Source organism: Chelonia mydas, chromosome 15 (assembly GCF_015237465.2).
Source record: "Chelonia mydas isolate rCheMyd1 chromosome 15, rCheMyd1.pri.v2, whole genome shotgun sequence".
Taxonomy (NCBI): Eukaryota; Metazoa; Chordata; order Testudines; family Cheloniidae; genus Chelonia; species Chelonia mydas.
Genome location: NC_057856.1, coordinates 25,770,194 through 25,787,783, shown reverse-complemented (window position 1 = coordinate 25,787,783; position 17,590 = coordinate 25,770,194). Strand labels below are relative to the sequence as shown.

Sequence of the window (17,590 nt, the reverse complement as noted above, 5' to 3'; positions counted from 1 at the left end):
AAAATATAACGTTAGAATCCAGGAGAGAGATTACCTGCTGGGTGTCTAACCAGTTTAAAATTAGGAGAAGGACTAGGGATTGGATTGGAATTAGATGGAAAGAAAGAGGATCACACAAATTTATTGGGAAGCAAGAGATTGCCATCAGTTAAATAAGGTTTGAACCTCATAAATGTTTGAGGTTCTACTATCTTTACTGCACACAGTGGTCCCTCTTTATGAGGACTTCATTGTAAAGCTATCCCCGTTAAAAGGTTTTTGTACTCTAGATTACAATTTGTATTGGTCCTGAGACAACTTCCATTGAAGTGAGTTCATCCATTAAGTTCAGTGGGCATTGGATTGGATCCTGTGTTCATGGAAATGCTCCCTCTTTATTACACGCTGTACAAAATACCTGGTTTTCAGAAACAGTCTTGGGGAAGGTCTACACTAGAAGTGCTGCATGGTGCAGCTGTGCCGCTGTAGTGCGTCTCGTGAAGAGGCTCTCTGTCGATGGAAGAGCACTCTCCTATCAGCATAATTACTCCACCTCCAGGAGAGGCGGAAGCTATGTCGGCAGGAGAGAGTCTCGTGCCAGTGTGGACAGCACTTAGGTCGCTGTAATTTGCATCGCTCACAGGGGGGTGTCTTTCTCACACCCCTGAGCAATGTAAGTTAAATCGACTTATACAGTAGTGTTGATCTGTCCTTAGAGAGAGACGACTAAATTTGGTGTAAATATGTGTAATTTTGTATCTATCCTGATGAAGAACATTATAAAATATCAGTAAAAGATTTGATACTCATATTTATTTGTAGCTATTCTTTTTGTGCCCACCTTACAGATCAGTATATGCAAGTAATGTTAGAAGCTGACTAGAACTTTTTGCATTTTTTCAGTTCTTGTCAGGGTTTGACAGGCCATACACCTGAGCTAAAAAAGTTCAGAGACCTTTATTCACAGTAACTTCCAGTCTAAGCAAGGTAGTAGGTTGCATAATCAGCAGGGTAGAATTCATCTATATACACAATAAACAGGCAATTCAAACCATGAGAGCAGAGCTGCAGTAGATTGTGATGGTACCCCTATTATAAAATGTACTATGTTTCTTAATTATCATTCGCCTATCATTTATTTTACATAATATATGATTCAGTCTCCTTTCTTCACATCTCATAGCTGTTTTTTCCCCATATCTTTCCCTTCCTTTGCCCTCCCATTCTTAATACTCTCACTGTTTTACTAATAGCATATTCATGTAGTGCCTTTTCTTCATATATCAGGTAAAAAAACTGAATGCTATGGTGGCAGATAAGAAGTCAAGTTTAGCTCCAATTATCAAAGAATTGAGACAGTTGCGGCAGAACTGCCAGGTTAGTAAAAATGTTTAGGAATATATTGTGTAATAGACATTAGTGAACTGTCTGTGCAGTGGGACAAATTTTCAGAAATCACCTCTAAATTTTGCTTTGCAGTTTTGCCCATGAATTCAGGGGCACATCTGTGACCTGCTTTACTCCAGTTTTATACCACTATAACTGTGTTTGGTTTCAGTAGAGTTACAGCAGCATAAAACTGGTATCGCAAGTGGCAAATCAGGTCTGTAGATAAGTCTGTCTGTAAACTGCCATTCAGAAGTTTGTGTCCAAAACTGATTGCATGTGCAGATTTAGAGGCTGAGTTGAGGCCCCTATGAAAATTTAAGGCAATATGCATGTTACTTAAGTTTTTTTCTTAATTGTTGGAATCCAAAGAGCTGGATCCTCTGGTGGTACATAGGTGCTGGAACTAGAGGTGTGGGGGGCGTGCTGCAGCACCCCCTGACTTGAAGTGGCTTCCATTATATACAGGGTTTACAATTTGGTTCAATGGCTCTCTACTCCCCCACTATACAAATTTTCCAGGATCCCTGCTTGTGGATTTAAACAATTTAATTGTAAACCTTGGGGATTTTCCCCCCAGAAAATAGAATGATTTTAATGACAAATAACACTGTCGTGTTAGTTACATGAGAGCCTTCCTTACAGCTGTATGGAAGGCAAAAACCACAAATATACATGATTTACAAACCTCTGCTACCTAATACAAGACCACAGTCAACTTGGAGGAAAGCTGGAAGATGTAGAATAGGTAAACTGTGGTGAAACTCTGATTGAGAAAAGCAATTTGCAACATGAAGTGGCCAAAGGGGTCTGGAACTCTTAAAAATCAACAATATAGCCATATTTTTCGGCTGAGGCTTTTTCCCTCACAATAGTAGTTCCTATGGTGACGACAACATCACGACAAAACAAAACATCATAATTAAGCAGTAACACACCAGAACCATCTCGTGTTCCAATCCTTGAAGATGGCAATTTTATCCATTGGCTTTAGAAAGCTACAGGGCTATGGGGGAAAAAAAAAAAGTCATCCAGATCCTTAGCTGGTGTAAACTGGCCCACTCCCAATAAAGTCAATGGAGCTCTGCCCCTTTTTTACCAGCTGAGGATTTGGACACATTCTTTTTGTAATTCATTTGAAAACATGTGTCTGCAAATACAGGATAACTAAATGGGATTTAGTAACAATATGTACTCTTTGTAGGGAAAAGTACGATAACTTTTATTGTTTGCTAAAAAGTTTTAATGCAACATCAATTTTTTTCTTTCTTTCTGCAAAGACCAACCTATTCTTGTTTTATAATGTAAATAAATGTGGACAAAATTGTTTTTACATGGAACATAATTAATCATCTAAACTATCTTGTAAGCTTAATGTTTAAAGAGCAAGTAAAACCTTTGATACAATGTGAACAAATTAGAAATTGAATCCACCATGTTAAAGACTTTGGATATAAATATAAAAAGGAAACTTGTATGTTATGTTGTAGTTTATATTACTGATCCTCCAATATGCAGGGCTAGAAGTGATATCCTTGTAATGATACGCGTATGTCTGCTTGGTTTATGTAAGTCGCTCTCAGTGTGCCAATAGCTGCAGTCGAAGTGTGAGATTGACAAGAACTTACATTGCTTAGGTGCCTTATGTTACTAGACTCAAGTTTTCATTTACACGACCTTTTGCCCTTTTCACACCAGGAGTTAACCCAAGAATGTGATGAAAAAAAAGTCCAGTATGACAGCTGTGCAGCAGGTTTAGAAAGTAATCGCTCCACACTTGAACAGGTAAGATTGTTCTTACTGTATATTTACAAACTCTATGAAGCATATAATTCATTATGGGATAAATTCCCCCGACCCTGCCTCTGGAGAAGAAGGATGGCCCAGTGAGTGGGGCACTGGTGGGATGTGGGAGACCGAGGCTCAATTTCCTGCATTGCCACAGACTTCTTGTGTGACTTTGGGAAAGTCACCGAGCCTCTCAGTACTTCAATTCCTCATCTATAAAATGGGGGTCCCAGAGAGGAGATGGGGATTGGAGGGATAAAACTGCCCATTGAAATGTCACAGAATGATGCCCCTGTAACTGTTTTGGTCATGGGATACAACACCTCCCCCCCACTTTCTCGACAGGGAAGGCCCCAGTGCACACAGGTTGGGAGTGACTTGACATCCCCAACTATGTATTTCCAGCTCCACGCATCCTGAGCTGCCTAGGGCTAGCTGGAGTTGTACACATCTCTTGTTTGAGCACAACAAATGCACTGAGTGGGTCTTCCAGGCCCATCCAATGGAATCTTGTCCTGACCAGCAAAATTCTTTTTGCAAAAGATGCATCTGCCAGAATCCCTGCTCACTCATGTAGCACCTGCTAGGATAGCATTTGGCTGTTGGAATGTTAATGAGTTATTACCAAGAGACATCTTCAAATGTTTATGTAACTAGAATGCCGTTTTCACTAAATTAGCAAAACAAAACCAATGGTTAATGGATAAATTTAATGAAGTGTTAATCAGCTGCTATCCAGAGGCATACAGAGTAATTGTTTTCCCTGAGAATTTTAAAAATGCTTATACAAAGTGCCCATTTGCATATTGGATAGATTACAGACATTACTTTTTATAAATATACAAACATATACTTGTATGTCTAAGTGCTTGTCTACACCTAAAATGCTACAGCAGCACAGCTGCTCCACTATAGTGCTTCAGTGCAGACACTACCTACATTGATGGGAGGAGTTCTCCCATCGGCGTAGGTAATCCGCCTCACCAAGAAGCAGTAGCTAGGTCAATGGAAAAATTCTTCTGTCAGCCTAGCACTGTCTGCCCTGGGGGATTAAATCAGTATAGCTACCTCTCTCAGGGGTGTGGATTTTTCACATCCCTGAGAGATGTACCTTTACTGATGTAAAAACCTAGTGCAGACCAGGCCGAAAACAGGGATTGTATACACACAGGTTTTGAACTGCTTTAACTATATCAATTTAGAAACGGATGTAGTTAAATCCATGCAATCCCCTAGTGTGTATGCAGATATACTAGTATAAATATATAGTGTGTGTGTGTGTATATATATAGTATAAATATATATAATATATATATATATTATACTATTATAATATATATATATATATATATATATATAGATAGTATAAATATCCTTATATTGGTCTAGTTTCTGGATACCAACCCTAACGGTTTTGTCTAGACTTGAATTTTAAGTCCTATTCTAACATGTTAATTGATTGTCAATTAACAAGTTAGCTAACATGATTGTACCTTCTGATGTAGACGTTTCACAAATGTGTTCCAGGACACAAACACTTATGACATGAATAAGAACTAGGATTTGAGTCCTGGAACACATTTGTGAAGTGTCTGTATTAGAAATTATGATCGTGTTAGTTAAACATGTTAACTGGTAAACGAATAACATGTGTTAGAACATGCCTGAAAATTCAAGTCTAGACAAAATACTAAGGGGCCAAAGGGTTTTTTTAATCCTTTCATTACCATTTTAAAAGAAGCTTTAATACTGGAAAACCCAAATGATTTAAACATTTAAGGAACTGAACAGTACGTAGTGATGTGCATTACCTTCATTTGCTGCAGCAGAATTTTAAGATCTTTTGGTTGAGAACTCTCTTAAATATAAAAGTGCTGAATGTCTCAGATTTAAATTGATGTAATCTTTATAGAATTCAAAAGATTTTGAGCCCAAAGCAGAGAACAGTGCTTTGCACAATAAGCAAAGGGAATTCAATTACTAATTCACATGAAGGTAGAGGCCATTGACTGCAGTCAGAATTCTGCACACAAAATGATGGCAGGATGTTGCCCTAAACACTTCCAGTTGTACTTTGTACAATAACAGTCTGTCTGCTGGGGACTTTCAAGAATACTGCCTAATAAAATATATTGTTCTCATACTGCAGGAAGTAAAAGGGCTGCGTGAGGAGTGTATTCAGGAAGAAAGCTGCTATCATCATACTAACTGCATGAAAAAGGTAAGTCCACAAGAGAGAAGCCTAAACTTGCGTAGGTGAGAATATTTAAGTAGGAAAGATGGTATATGTCTAAAATATGCTGTGTATTTCTTTTTAGAATCTAGAAATACAACTTCAACGTGCTAAAGATGAGATGAAGACGTATGTTTCCCCAGATCCGCAAGACAGAAGAAAAGCAATTAGGTAAATGTTCTTGTCTGTCTCTTGTGTGTTAATTCAGAGGATTTTTATAAACCGAGCCTGAAGTTATAAATGTTTTCATTGGTATTTGAACTGGAAGAAGGAATTCAGCATCTAAGCTTAAAAATACTATAATATTCAAAAAATAAATATCCTACATCTAAAAGATATTGTTGTATACCCAGTAGTTCTCTCAAACATACCAAAAATCTTTCCCTTTGCATTGGAGACTATAGGCCAGACAGTAACTTTTAACTCCAGGTTCCCATTGGAAATGGATGCAGAGATATCTTGCCGCAGCCAAGCCCAGGGAGGAAATATGGCTGAGTCAGACAGAGAGAGTCAGCCAAATTTCCTCCGGGGGTTCCTGAAAGTGCACACTGAAGCAGCAAATTTATCACCTTTTCAAGGGAGTACAGCATATGTTGTCCTCAGATCCTGACCAGCTCTTGCCAGTCTGATACAATAGCTAGCACTAGTATTGGTGCTTGAAAAGAGAAGTGCCTGTGCTCCATAGGAGAATTGTGTGTTGTTCCTTGTGCCCTCCTGATACCATCCACCCCAGCAGACACAAGTGGGTGCTACTGGAATATAAATATTTAATAATAATAACCAGTCACTTATGTGCGGAGAAGAACTCGAATGTTCTACAGAGGGGCCGTTATTAGAAGACTAGAACTGAAACTGGGAATTGGTGTAGGAGAAAAGTGAGAGGGCTGAGTTGAGGGGGAAGAGAATTTAATGAATGTAACTTAAAAACACAAACCAACCTCCAAATGTCTCTCATCTCCTAATCTCTTTGTATGGTGTATCCCTTTCCACCACTCAGCTGCCCTTATTTTTTTAATAAGACTGGATGCTCTTTAGGGCAGAAACTGCATCTTCCACTGAGTATGGAAAGTGCACGGCACATGGCAGACACTACTGCCGTCTGTCAATAATGGTTTCATGGAATCAAGTAGCTGTGATTGGGCAAACAGAGGAGCAAGTAGGGGAAATGCGGGAATTGGAACATGGTGAGTGGAGTTATAGGATTCTGGGCATTGGGAGTAAGACTGGAGTGGAGCATTGCCACTTCTCCTGCTGTCACTGTTTTGCTGAACCTTTGATAAACATGAGAAAAGAAGCTAGATAAGGTGACAATTTCTCTGAAATTAGAAACATTTTATTTTGACCTTCTGTGAGTTCAGAAAGCATTCACATTTATAAGTATACTGAAGGCTTTGGTATGCAGATATTTACAAAATGCAAAATAGGGAGAGAAAATGAGTTTCTAGACCTCCTTTTAGAATGTGTATGTATTTTCACTGGGCACTGGAATGTAAACAGAGCTAAAATGAACCATAAATAGAACAGCACTTTCCTAGTAACGTATTGAACAAAAAAGTCTTAATTCTGACATTCTTTATTGGATATAAATGCTCTGTTCCATACAGTCAGTACTAAGGAATGTGAAAAGTTAATTTTGTTCTCTAAAAATAAAAGTTGGGTTTTTTTTCTAATGAAATTCATTCATTCCAGTCATCATTATAAATATTAAAGGAAAAGGCTACCGTGAAAATGAGTTCTTATTTTTTATCATTGTTTTGCAATAAACAGCTTTGCAATAAACAGCTTTACTTAAAACAATCAAACACATCCAGGGGCCAGGTCCTTAATTGTGCCTGAGTAACATCCAGTGAGCTTAATAGGAAGGAGGAGATTTTAGGTGGCTTTCCGCTCTTTTGATCTGGTAGGACTAGCTAGGGCCAGTTTGGCTCCTTGCACAACTTAGAGCAGCCTCATGGGTGTTCTGACTTGCACACTGTTTAGAATGGTTCTGAGTTGCCAGAGCACAATATGCTCCAGCCACACCCTCTCCGGCCACTAACACATCTACTCTGCTGAGAGAGCAGGAGCCAGGACCAGATGGCATGGAGCTCAAAGAATGTACTGTAGCTCAAAGATGGAGTAACCAATGGGGATGGGGAATGTATAGAAAAATCTACATCACAGCAGATTCACAGATACTAAGGTCAGAAGGGACCATTATGATCATCTAGTCCGACCTCCTGCACAACGCAGGCCACAGAATCTCACCCACCCACTCCTGCGAAAAACCTCACCTATGTCTGAGCTATTGAAGTCCTCAAATCGTGGTTTAAAGACTTCAAGGAGCAGAGAATCCTCCAGCAAGTGACACGTGCCCCATTATACAGTGGAAGGAGAAAAACCTCCAGAGCCTCTTCCAATCTGCCCTGGAGGAAAATTCCTTCCCGACCCCAAATATGGCGATCAGCTAAACCCTGAACATATGGGCAAGATTCACCAGCCAGATACTACAGAAAATTCTTTCCTGGGTAACTCAGATCCCACCCCATCTAACATCCCATCACAGGCCATTAGGCCTATTTACCATGAATATTTAAAGATCAATTAATTACCAAAATCATGTTATCCCATCATACCATCTCCTCCATAAACTTACCGAGTTTAATCTTAAAGCCAGATAGATCTTTTGCCCCCACTGCTTCCCTTGGAAGGCTATTCCAAAACTTCAGTTCTCTGATGGTTAGAAACCTTCATCTAATTTCAAGTCTAAACTTCCCAATGGCCAGTTTATATCCATTTGTTCTTGTGTCCACATTGGTACTGAGCTTAAATAATTCCTCTCCCTCTCCGGTATTTATCCCCCTGATATATTTATAGAGAGCAATCATATCTCCCCTCAACCTTCTTTTGGTTAGGCTAAACAAGCCAAGCTCCTTGAGTCTCCTTTCATAAGACAGGTTTTCCATTCCTTGGATCATCCTAGTAGCCCTTCTCTGTATCTGTTCCAGTTTGAATTCATCCTTTTTAAACATGGGAGACCAGAACTGCACACAGTATTCCAGGTGAGGTCTCACCAGTGCCTTGTAGAACGGTACTAAAACCTCCTTATCCCTACTGGAAATACCTCTCCTAATGCATCCCAATATCCTCCACCCTTGCCTAATAATAGCCTACTAGCACAACCTGATGTGGTTTATTGATGTGTTTTATCCTTTTGGAAACTAGGATTTCCCATGCTGAGCAATTTTGAAAGTTCTTTAGATATTTGAACCACTCTGTGTTTCATGAACTCTCAAACCCTCTGCAGCTAAGTGTACTTGTTACACACCGTCATGCTTCATTCTTAAAAGAGAGCATGTGGTTTCTTAATATCTCACCTAAATTGGAAAAATATTTAAATAAGGGCATAACAGCATATCAGAATTTATTATTTGAATATCATATCATGTATGTGAAACCTGACAGCATCAAGGGAATAGCTTCATCCACTGATGACAGCAACAGGCAAAGATTTTTAATATTGGATGTCAAGAGTTATGCTCCTACATCTATGTTTAGGCACCTAAATAAGAAGCCTGATTTTCAGAGGTGCTGAGCACCCAGCAGTTCCTATTGAAATCCATTGGAGCTGCAGGGTGCTCAGCATTTTTGAAAATCAAGCCACCAGTGTTAGGTTTTGTGAAACATGGGACCAAATACTGCTCATCTTAAACTCCTCAGTTTTCCCATTTGCTCCAGTGACACTATTCCCATAAGCGAAGCAGTCTGGATTTGGACATTGTATGGCATTTGTACAGAAGTATGACACTGAGCAGTCTCAGAATACTGGCAACTTTAATGCAGTATTAAAAAGGATCTCAACCATGCATTATTCGGGAGGGGCCATGCACTCAGACTTCACGTGAGGAACCCCAGAAATCAAACCTGCTCTGAAAGCTTAACAATGACCTTATCCATTCGTGAATAGCATTTTATGCCAGCTGCACAATTATGGGGGTCAAAGAAGTCCTGAAGCCTGATGATAAAGATATTTCTTCATCTCACTCTTTTGAGTTTCTTATTTAGGGGCCCTTAGATTTTGATGCTATCCCCACCCTGGCTACGTGTAAACTTTCTACCACTTTCCATTTTTTCCCCTCTTGTAGAGTTAATCTGTCTTATTACTTAGAACTAATTAAAATTATAACTCAATTATTATGTACCTTCTTTAGAGAACAATATACACGAATGATCCTTGAACAAGAAAACCTTGGGAAGGTAAGGATGAGTTTGGGTTTTTTCACTTGAACAAACACGTTGCAATTCATACTTTTATTTGGTTCAATGTTCAAAACTGTGTTAATCCTTTTAAAAAGCATACTGCAGAACACAGAGAAAACTCTATTCATGTTAGCATCAGTAATGAATCCTCTGAAAAGATATCACACTTACCCTTCAGAGTTTGATTTCCTACAGAGCATAGTATGAGCTTCTTGTAAAAGATAGTCAAACAGCTTAACACAACAGCACATTCCCTGTAAACCATTTGGATAAGAAACTGAAACACAGATATAACAAACTGTGCCAGCTCAAATCTGAAGTTGTATATAAAGCAACCTGTTGAAGTCAATAAGTTTTTAGAGCTGTCAGTCTTATCTTTATAAAAGGCTAATGATATCTTCAATGTAGTTGTGTTAACAAAATCATTGTTTATTCACATGTTTATTCACATGTGAAATTCAGGCTAGTGAAGGGCTTAGCCATACTATTTCAATCAAAATGTCCTCTTTTTCCTCTCTAGTTTTCCCTTTGAGTCAGTTTGTGAGTGAATTTTACAAGTTTGTGTCACTACAGTTGAGAATTAATTGCAGTTTCACATGTAAAAGTTTAATTTCAGGATATATAACTTCATGAGCAGAATACATTACACGCTGCAACTTGATATGCAAAATCTCAGTCTGGAAGTGAACTGATTTTTTAAAATAAACTTTTACAGAACAAATGGGACTCCCCACAGAGAAACTGGGAATACAGCAGGGTAAAGTTGCACTATATATAAAAAATGGGGTGTTCTTTTCAAGGAGCTGCAATAAAACTAACATCCTGCAAGCCGCACACATCAAAGACTCTACAGAGAATGCTGCTTGTCCATTTACAAGGAATGTTTTCTAACTTAACTGAACATTAATAATGTTCCACGGGGAGAGGAAATGTTCTTTATTCACATTAGGCTATCTATGTAAGCTAACGTTTGTCATGTTGAATCTATCCAAAAATCTTTATTTGTTTATAACAGAAACTACGAGAGAAACAAAAAGCTGTGCGGGAAAGTCATGGACCAAATATGAAGCAAGCTAAAATGTGGCAGGATTTTGAGCAACTGATGGAGTGTAAGAGAGAGTGTTTTCTAAAGCAACAAAATCAAACTTCTGTTGGTCAAGTCATTCAGGAAGGTGGCGAGGATAGGCTGGTATTATGAATTTGTTTTGAATTCCTGCTTCTAACCTCGTCATTTCCTCAGATCATTCCATTGAATATTGCTTTGTTTTCTCAATGTTTCTACATAGGTTACTTTTAAATTATTTATTTTCAGTGGGTAATATAAGGTTGAAATTAACTCCCAAGCAGAGAGCCCTCTACATTATTCAAGTGCCAGGTTAATGACTTAAGTCATGTGGAGGGTCTTGTGTGAGCCCTCTGCACTGAGGTGAATTTCACTGTAAAGTCTATGGATCTTCCCAAAGAAACCAAGTGGAAGGAGTCCTGTCCCAAGGCCAGAGAAAGCTCGTAGAGCTGCTCTTCAGCTGCTGCTGTAGCCCTAACGCTACATTTTTCAGAGGGAAGGATAGGAAGTTCTAGTCCACCCATGGCCCTCTCCTTCCTGTCTTGCCCCAGTTCATTCATTGGTAAGCATGGAGCCATTGCAGAACTGAGCTCCGTGCCACGCTAGAGGTGCACACACCCTGCACACTCCACTCCCAATCCCTCTATCTCCTTACACAATTGAAGTAAACTGATTGTGCTGCCAGAGGACCCTTCATTGGCACAAAGACAGAAGCAGGATTTGAGAACAATTCCTTGGATTCTGAGCTTTTTCCATTTTTTCCCCATTTTTTTTCTTTTTAAATATGTGCTGTCTTCTAACTTTGCCCTGTGGTTGTCATGAAAACTTAAACTGGGGCCTAGTAAGAAATACAGGCCTAGGGTTTCCCCTGCACTGAGGCAGCTTTGTGCTGCTTTATTTATCCAAAGTGATTCTAAGTGATAGCTGCCCACAGGAGGATCATCCCAGTGCAGTCCTCCAGTGATGTAGATCTGGCCCAATTCCTCCTACATAAATTAGGGTATGGAAAGGTGTTTGTGGGCAAGACTTCCCTGCACCCTGACTAGTTGTCAGAATAGCCCCTGGAGGACACTGACAGCCTTCAGACTGTTCTGAGAGACATCAGGAGATCCACCTGGTGCACAGCTGGCCCAGGATCAGAGAAGTACAAAAAATGGCTTGAAACTCCCTCACACCTCCTGATTTTTGCTGTGCACTCCTTGGCCAAACCGACAAGGGTCAGAGCTATAGAGTTATGTCATGAAGATCAACATTCTTACTGCTTTTCTTCTGTTCTTTTGGCCTATAGAAAAGCCATTTGGAAAATTCTATCCTGTTTGAAATAAATTTGACCTAATTTTTAATAGTACCTTCAGTGTTACTTTGGGTATAACAAGTATTTTAGCCTTCTCTGATATTTAACTATACAGCCACTTGCTGCTTTTTGTGTAAACCCCTTCCCTAATCTGCATTTGCGTTAAATATATTAAACAGAAATAGAAGAAAAATAAAATCTGGTGGCGATAGTGTCTTTATAAAAATTTCTTTAGTTGATGGAAGTAATTGAACAGTCATTATTAAAGGCAAGCAGCTTGCTGGGCCTTAAAGGAAAAAGGTGTTTGAAAAACTCAGATTCACTTCACAGAGTTATTTCTTTGGCAACAAAAAGTGTTTGCAGCCATGCTAAGAAAACAAAGCCTTCAAATCCCACACAACCCTAAGATTTGCCTGGAGACGGGGGGTAAGTCCCATCTCATCCCCATGTGGGGCCCTGCCCCTTGGCTCCTCTTTCCCCTTCAGGATAGCTCAAGGGACTCTTTCTCCACAACTACACACTGACCTTCTCTCCAAGGACAGGTAGAAGCTGCAAAGGGTTAAGCAGCATTAACTCCTATGCAGGTTTTCACTGGATTTGGAGGGAAGCCTGCTGTGGACCTTAGGTAGATTTACAGGCAGCTGGGAGAGTATGTCTCATTGCTACCATGTGCCTCTTCCACAATTTGAGTGCCCTACATGGCAAAAGAAGGATTGTCTCAAGGTTAAGGCACTGGACTGGAACTACATCAAACAATGTGCTAGGGGCAAGCTCAACAAAATGGCAGCAGACTGTGTGGTATGGGGAAACCCAGTTCCAGGAATATCTTTAGGTTCTTCTCTTGCTAGCCCAGTATTTATTAATTATTACTTATTTATTTACAGTGCTCTAGTGCCAAATGGAGCTGAAGAAAGTTATGGGAGTTACATACTTGGCCTTTTGAGGAAGGGTTATAGGCATCTTGTTGAATGCTTGTCATCAACAGTGGAATAGCATGGCCATCTAGACAGGAGATATATTAGGGGGAGCCTGGGATGATCTCCAGAAAAGGGGCATTTGGATTCCTTAGGGGTCATGTGCAGTGGTGAAGGAGAACACATGCTCCAAAGCCACAGAAAAGCGGGGAGGGGAGAAGATGAGGGAGGGACATGCACATGAAACTAATACTTAACAAAATCCCAAACCCTAAAATCACACTGATTATTCACTAAATCATTTAGACATCTCTTTTTTATATGGCACTGCCAGTTGCGCAGGAGTTATGCTTTGAAATCTATAGGAGTAATGTACAGTCCAACTGGATGTAATTTTTTTTCTGTTCAGTGTTACCCTGTAAGCAGAGTCTCTTTCTTTTTAAAAACAAGTTACTGTTAGTTGATTTAAGATTACATGATGGTTGCACTGATTTAATTAGTGCGGCATCATTCTTACAGCATCAGAACGACTTGCTGAAGTGAAGCAGAAAATCAGAATTACTCTAAGAAAAGATAATTGGAAAAACTAAAAAGCTGTTACACAGTTATTTTTAGCTTTTAGATAAGTGGACATTTAATGCAGATTTATAATGGATTCTGTTCAGTGGCTTTTCCAGCCAGTTAGTGATTTGATAGGAGCATTCAAAAATCTTTGACTGATTCTGACAGTTAATTTCTTCTGCTGGTAATTTACAAAGAAGGATCTTATTATCTTTTGCTCTATTAGTATTAATAGGCTAGCTGGCTACCTAATGAGATTACAAATACAACTTGGAAAATCACCTGCCTTTTACTTTTGAAGATCCAAATTAAAAAAACTGTAGTCAGTGAAATTCTGTGTTTCTGTACTCTTAAAAATTTCTTCCTGTTAAGACACCAACTGCATACATTGATTCAAGAGACTAGTACCTATCTTTACCCAGAATTAAACCAGGAAATAATCCAACTTTAAAGGCTGTTTGTGTTCCATAGCATTGCATGGTTTTGTCATGCAAGTGTAACACTGATTCAAGGGATTTCCTTTTCAAGAGTTACAGGCAACTCCCAAATGAGTAAGCACTATGAATAGGGAAATCAGAAATGGGCATGAGCAAACTTATTTGGCTTGTTACATAACCAATCGGTTAATACTTTTATCATCTGGATTTCTCATGCTCATTTGTTTGGTCAATATTAGCAGTTACCATTTTGCTTCTATTAGAGCATTAATAGAGGAGAAATATTAGAATATCCCCCAAATGGCTCAATCTGCAAACACTTTATATATATATATAAACATATAACTTTACTTACGTGATTAGTACAACTGAGCAATTCACATATGTAAAGCTGTCCACCTGCTTAAGTGTTTGTAGGCTTGAGCTCTATAGTTGTATTTTATTATGTTTAAATACGTGAAATTTTTGGTAGATATAAAGTACAAAAAAAGAGCTGAAGAAAAATCTAGTTCAATTAAGACCTTAACATTTTGTTCTAAAAATAGCAACTCAAAAATGTTTTGGCACAGATTAGCCTAATAAATATAAAATCTATTAAAGCTGTCTCCTGAAGAAAGCCTGCAAACATCTGTATCTTAAGTAAGTAATACTGTTAGTGACAGCTCAGTGAGTTAAAAAAAGTCCTCATTGTGAGAGTGTCCTGATTAATTAAAATGGATGTATCATTCTCAGTATGTAATATAAAATCTGTTCTTAGGGTGACCAGATGGCCCAGGGAACTGGAAATGGGATACAGAGCCTTTCACCTTTAGATCACTGTTCCATATTTGGCCCAGATCAGCAGTAGCTGAAAGTCACTACTACCTGGAGGCTGTCCTCAGCTCAGTAAAGTATGCATAATGAGTTGGCAGTATCAGGCCAGTTCCTAAATCACTGTGGCAGCTGGCAAAGTTTGGCAACCCTGTAGCCATTCTCAACAGCAACGAAGGCACGGGATTGATAGGGCCATGGAGACCAAGCTACCCTGTCACCATAGGTGTCCCCACCACAAGAGGGTTGCGCCGCATTGGCATGGCAGAAGGTGGGAAGCTTGCCTTGTATCTGCTTTGTGGATAAAGAAAACTACAGACTTGATGCCTGTAAATCTGGCACCTTTCATTAGCGCTATATTCGCTCAGATTTAAATGAAAAAAAACAAAAAGAACAAATAACTTGTTCTATGTATGTCCAATGTTATTTATATCAGCAGGTTTCCTACTGTGTTAACTCTTCAGCTCCCTTTCTGTTCTGGTCTTTGTTCCAGCCTCAGAAGGGTAGCAGAATGCAACAATTTTCTTGGACATGTGAATGTTCCAATAGGGAAGTATTGCATGGATCAGCTTTGGAGGTGTCTATTTCTCAAGGTATCCGCTGCATGAGGCAACACCTAAATAATTAGGTAGTTAAGTAGTCTCAAAATTTAGGCTATTTTAAAGTTGTTTTAATATGAAGAGGAAGGGGCCTCTGGATCCTGAATGTGTGACCCATACAAACCCAATTTTTCTGCTCTTGTGCTCCCTATGTTCGTTCTGCCTCAGTTTCCAGACACCATCGCTAACCTAACTAAAACATGGCAGGGGACGGTTTTTCACAAATAATTGTGCTGTGCTGCTTTCAGTGATTTTGGTATACAAACAAGGAAATACTGTAAGCAGTTGGGGCCATGATAACTTAATGCCCCATTAGAAGCACAAGATTGTAGGAGAGGCAGAGCAAAATTTCCTACATAATTGAGATAAAATCAGCAAGGAATTGTGGGTCAAATCCTGCAGTCCTTCCGACAAAATTCTTGTTGACTTTAATTGGAATTTTGCCACAATAAGGTCTGATGGAGTTAGCCCTGTGTTCTTTTTCCTGGCAAAACATCAGTAGTTAAAGGGACAGTGTAAAACTTAAAAAAAAAAAAATTAAAAATATATATTCTTGCCTAAAATAATGGTCTTGATCCTGCTGAAGACTCCCACTAAAGTGGGACACCTTAATTAAAAGACCTGAAATTTATTAAAGTTTTTCTCAGCATGAAAGATAAAAAGAGGCCAGTTGGTATGACTTTAGTTTGTAGTTGCTGTCTACTCAGTTTCACTGTCAGGTTCTCATGCAGTAACACAATGCTGCAATATTTATGACTTTATTCTTTCAAAAAAATTAAACTACTGCTTTTTTATTTTATTTCATGGAAATATTTATTTTCATGAATGGTAAAAAAAGAAAATAAAAAAATTTTCACCATTTTTTCCCATTGTTCTTAGGTTAGAGAAAAACATAATTTTTACAAAATGTGTGGAAAACTTGATCCAGACATGTCCCTTTAACGAAATCCTATTCCCAGAGCAATGCAAATACCATATAATATAGCCATGAAGAAAATGAAACAAAACCCTTCAGGTTAGCTGCAACTCTGCTGAAAACATAGAATCAGTATCTGTCAAATGGATTAAGGCTCTGATCTTGCAATTGGATCCACAAAGGCAGAGCGTATATCTGCGCAGAGCCCTATTCAAGTCAATCAGTACTGAACAAAATCACACTTTTAAGTTTTTGATTGCAACTATTAGAGTTTTTAAAAAGCACCCATTAACACAGTAAGAACATCACAGTGTCTCTTTTTGGAATATAACAAAGCCAGATCCTGCACACTTTGGCCAAACTAATCCTTGAGAAGAGTTTGGTCTACAGCAGTAGGGCAAACAGGATTTGACCAATATTTAAAGATAAATTCTTCTCTCTCCCTTTGAATGGAGAGGAAACTGTCCTCGTTATTTTACAAATAATGAACCACAAACACATGCATTTTATGCAAATAATAAAGATGTATGAGGGAATCATGCAGAAATTGGCCAAGTAATGTTTTGTTTTTAAATTATGTAAATGATGCATGAAGATAAATAAATAGCTAGAGAAGATATTGGGCTAAGTGAGATTTTATACAATTCAAAAGCATTAGTTTTTCCATTGAATTATTTCTAAAAAATCGATTTAACGATTGAAAGTCTGAGGCTATAAAATGTTAAGTGAAAAATTCAGAAGCTTATTTGATTTACTCCAATGGAGCATTATCTGAACAGTAACATGTTTAGACATGGCTGTTGCAAATGGAAATGTCAGATCCCTAAATGAAGAATTAAGTGAGGAAGAGTTGATTGACCCAAGATTTGAGAAGTTAAAAATTGCGTGAGAATTATGCATATTGGATATTGGTGATCAACTGACTTTTAAATTGTACATTCTCCAAATGCTGAACTTTCTTCTATCGCTTTCAATGCAATTAATGTTTGACAATTTATTTGTAAATCGTTGTATTAACCTTGCTTTAGTCTGCCATATTTTTATTGTATAAAAATGTATTTTTTAAGCCTTAAAGATTAAAATTGTGTCATTTGAGTTGCTTCCTACTAAATATAATACAGCCAGGTCACAACACTGGTGTATACCAGCTGAGAACCTGGTCCAATAATATTTTATAATAACATTACACCTTTCATCCTTGAGGATTTCTCTGCTTTATCACTAGAGGAAATAGGAATAGATTGTTTTGGTACCTCTAGGAGCCAGCCTGAAAATCTTTAGAGACCCATTTATTGTCTTGAGGACATTAATGAAAATGAGGTATTCATTAACTCAGACAATGACAAATGACCATCTCAAGCTTAAAGCTCA

General features: G+C 38.5%; 1 protein-coding gene across 8 annotated transcripts in view; it reads left to right on the top strand.

Annotated features, from left to right (window-relative positions):
* Positions 1-17,314, top strand: part of IFT81 (intraflagellar transport 81) — a 66,713-nt gene extending 49,399 nt beyond the window's left edge. For 4 of the 8 annotated variants that reach the window (XM_043529227.1, XM_043529225.1, XM_043529226.1 and 1 more), the window contains exons 14-20: positions 1,267-1,356; positions 3,064-3,150; positions 5,303-5,374; positions 5,472-5,557; positions 9,577-9,622; positions 10,641-10,784; positions 10,853-17,314. In XM_043529227.1, coding sequence (XP_043385162.1) covers positions 1,267-1,356; positions 3,064-3,150; positions 5,303-5,374; positions 5,472-5,557; positions 9,577-9,622; positions 10,641-10,784; positions 10,853-11,005 — 678 coding nt within the window. In that variant the 3' untranslated portion in view covers positions 11,006-17,314. Of the gene's footprint in view, positions 1-1,266; positions 1,357-3,063; positions 3,151-5,302; positions 5,375-5,471; positions 5,558-9,576; positions 9,623-10,640 lie in introns of all 8 variants that reach the window. The other 4 variants (XM_043529229.1, XM_007058284.4, XM_027820872.3 and 1 more) reach the window with 1 other exon arrangement.
* Positions 17,315-17,590: the final 276 nt, after the last annotated feature.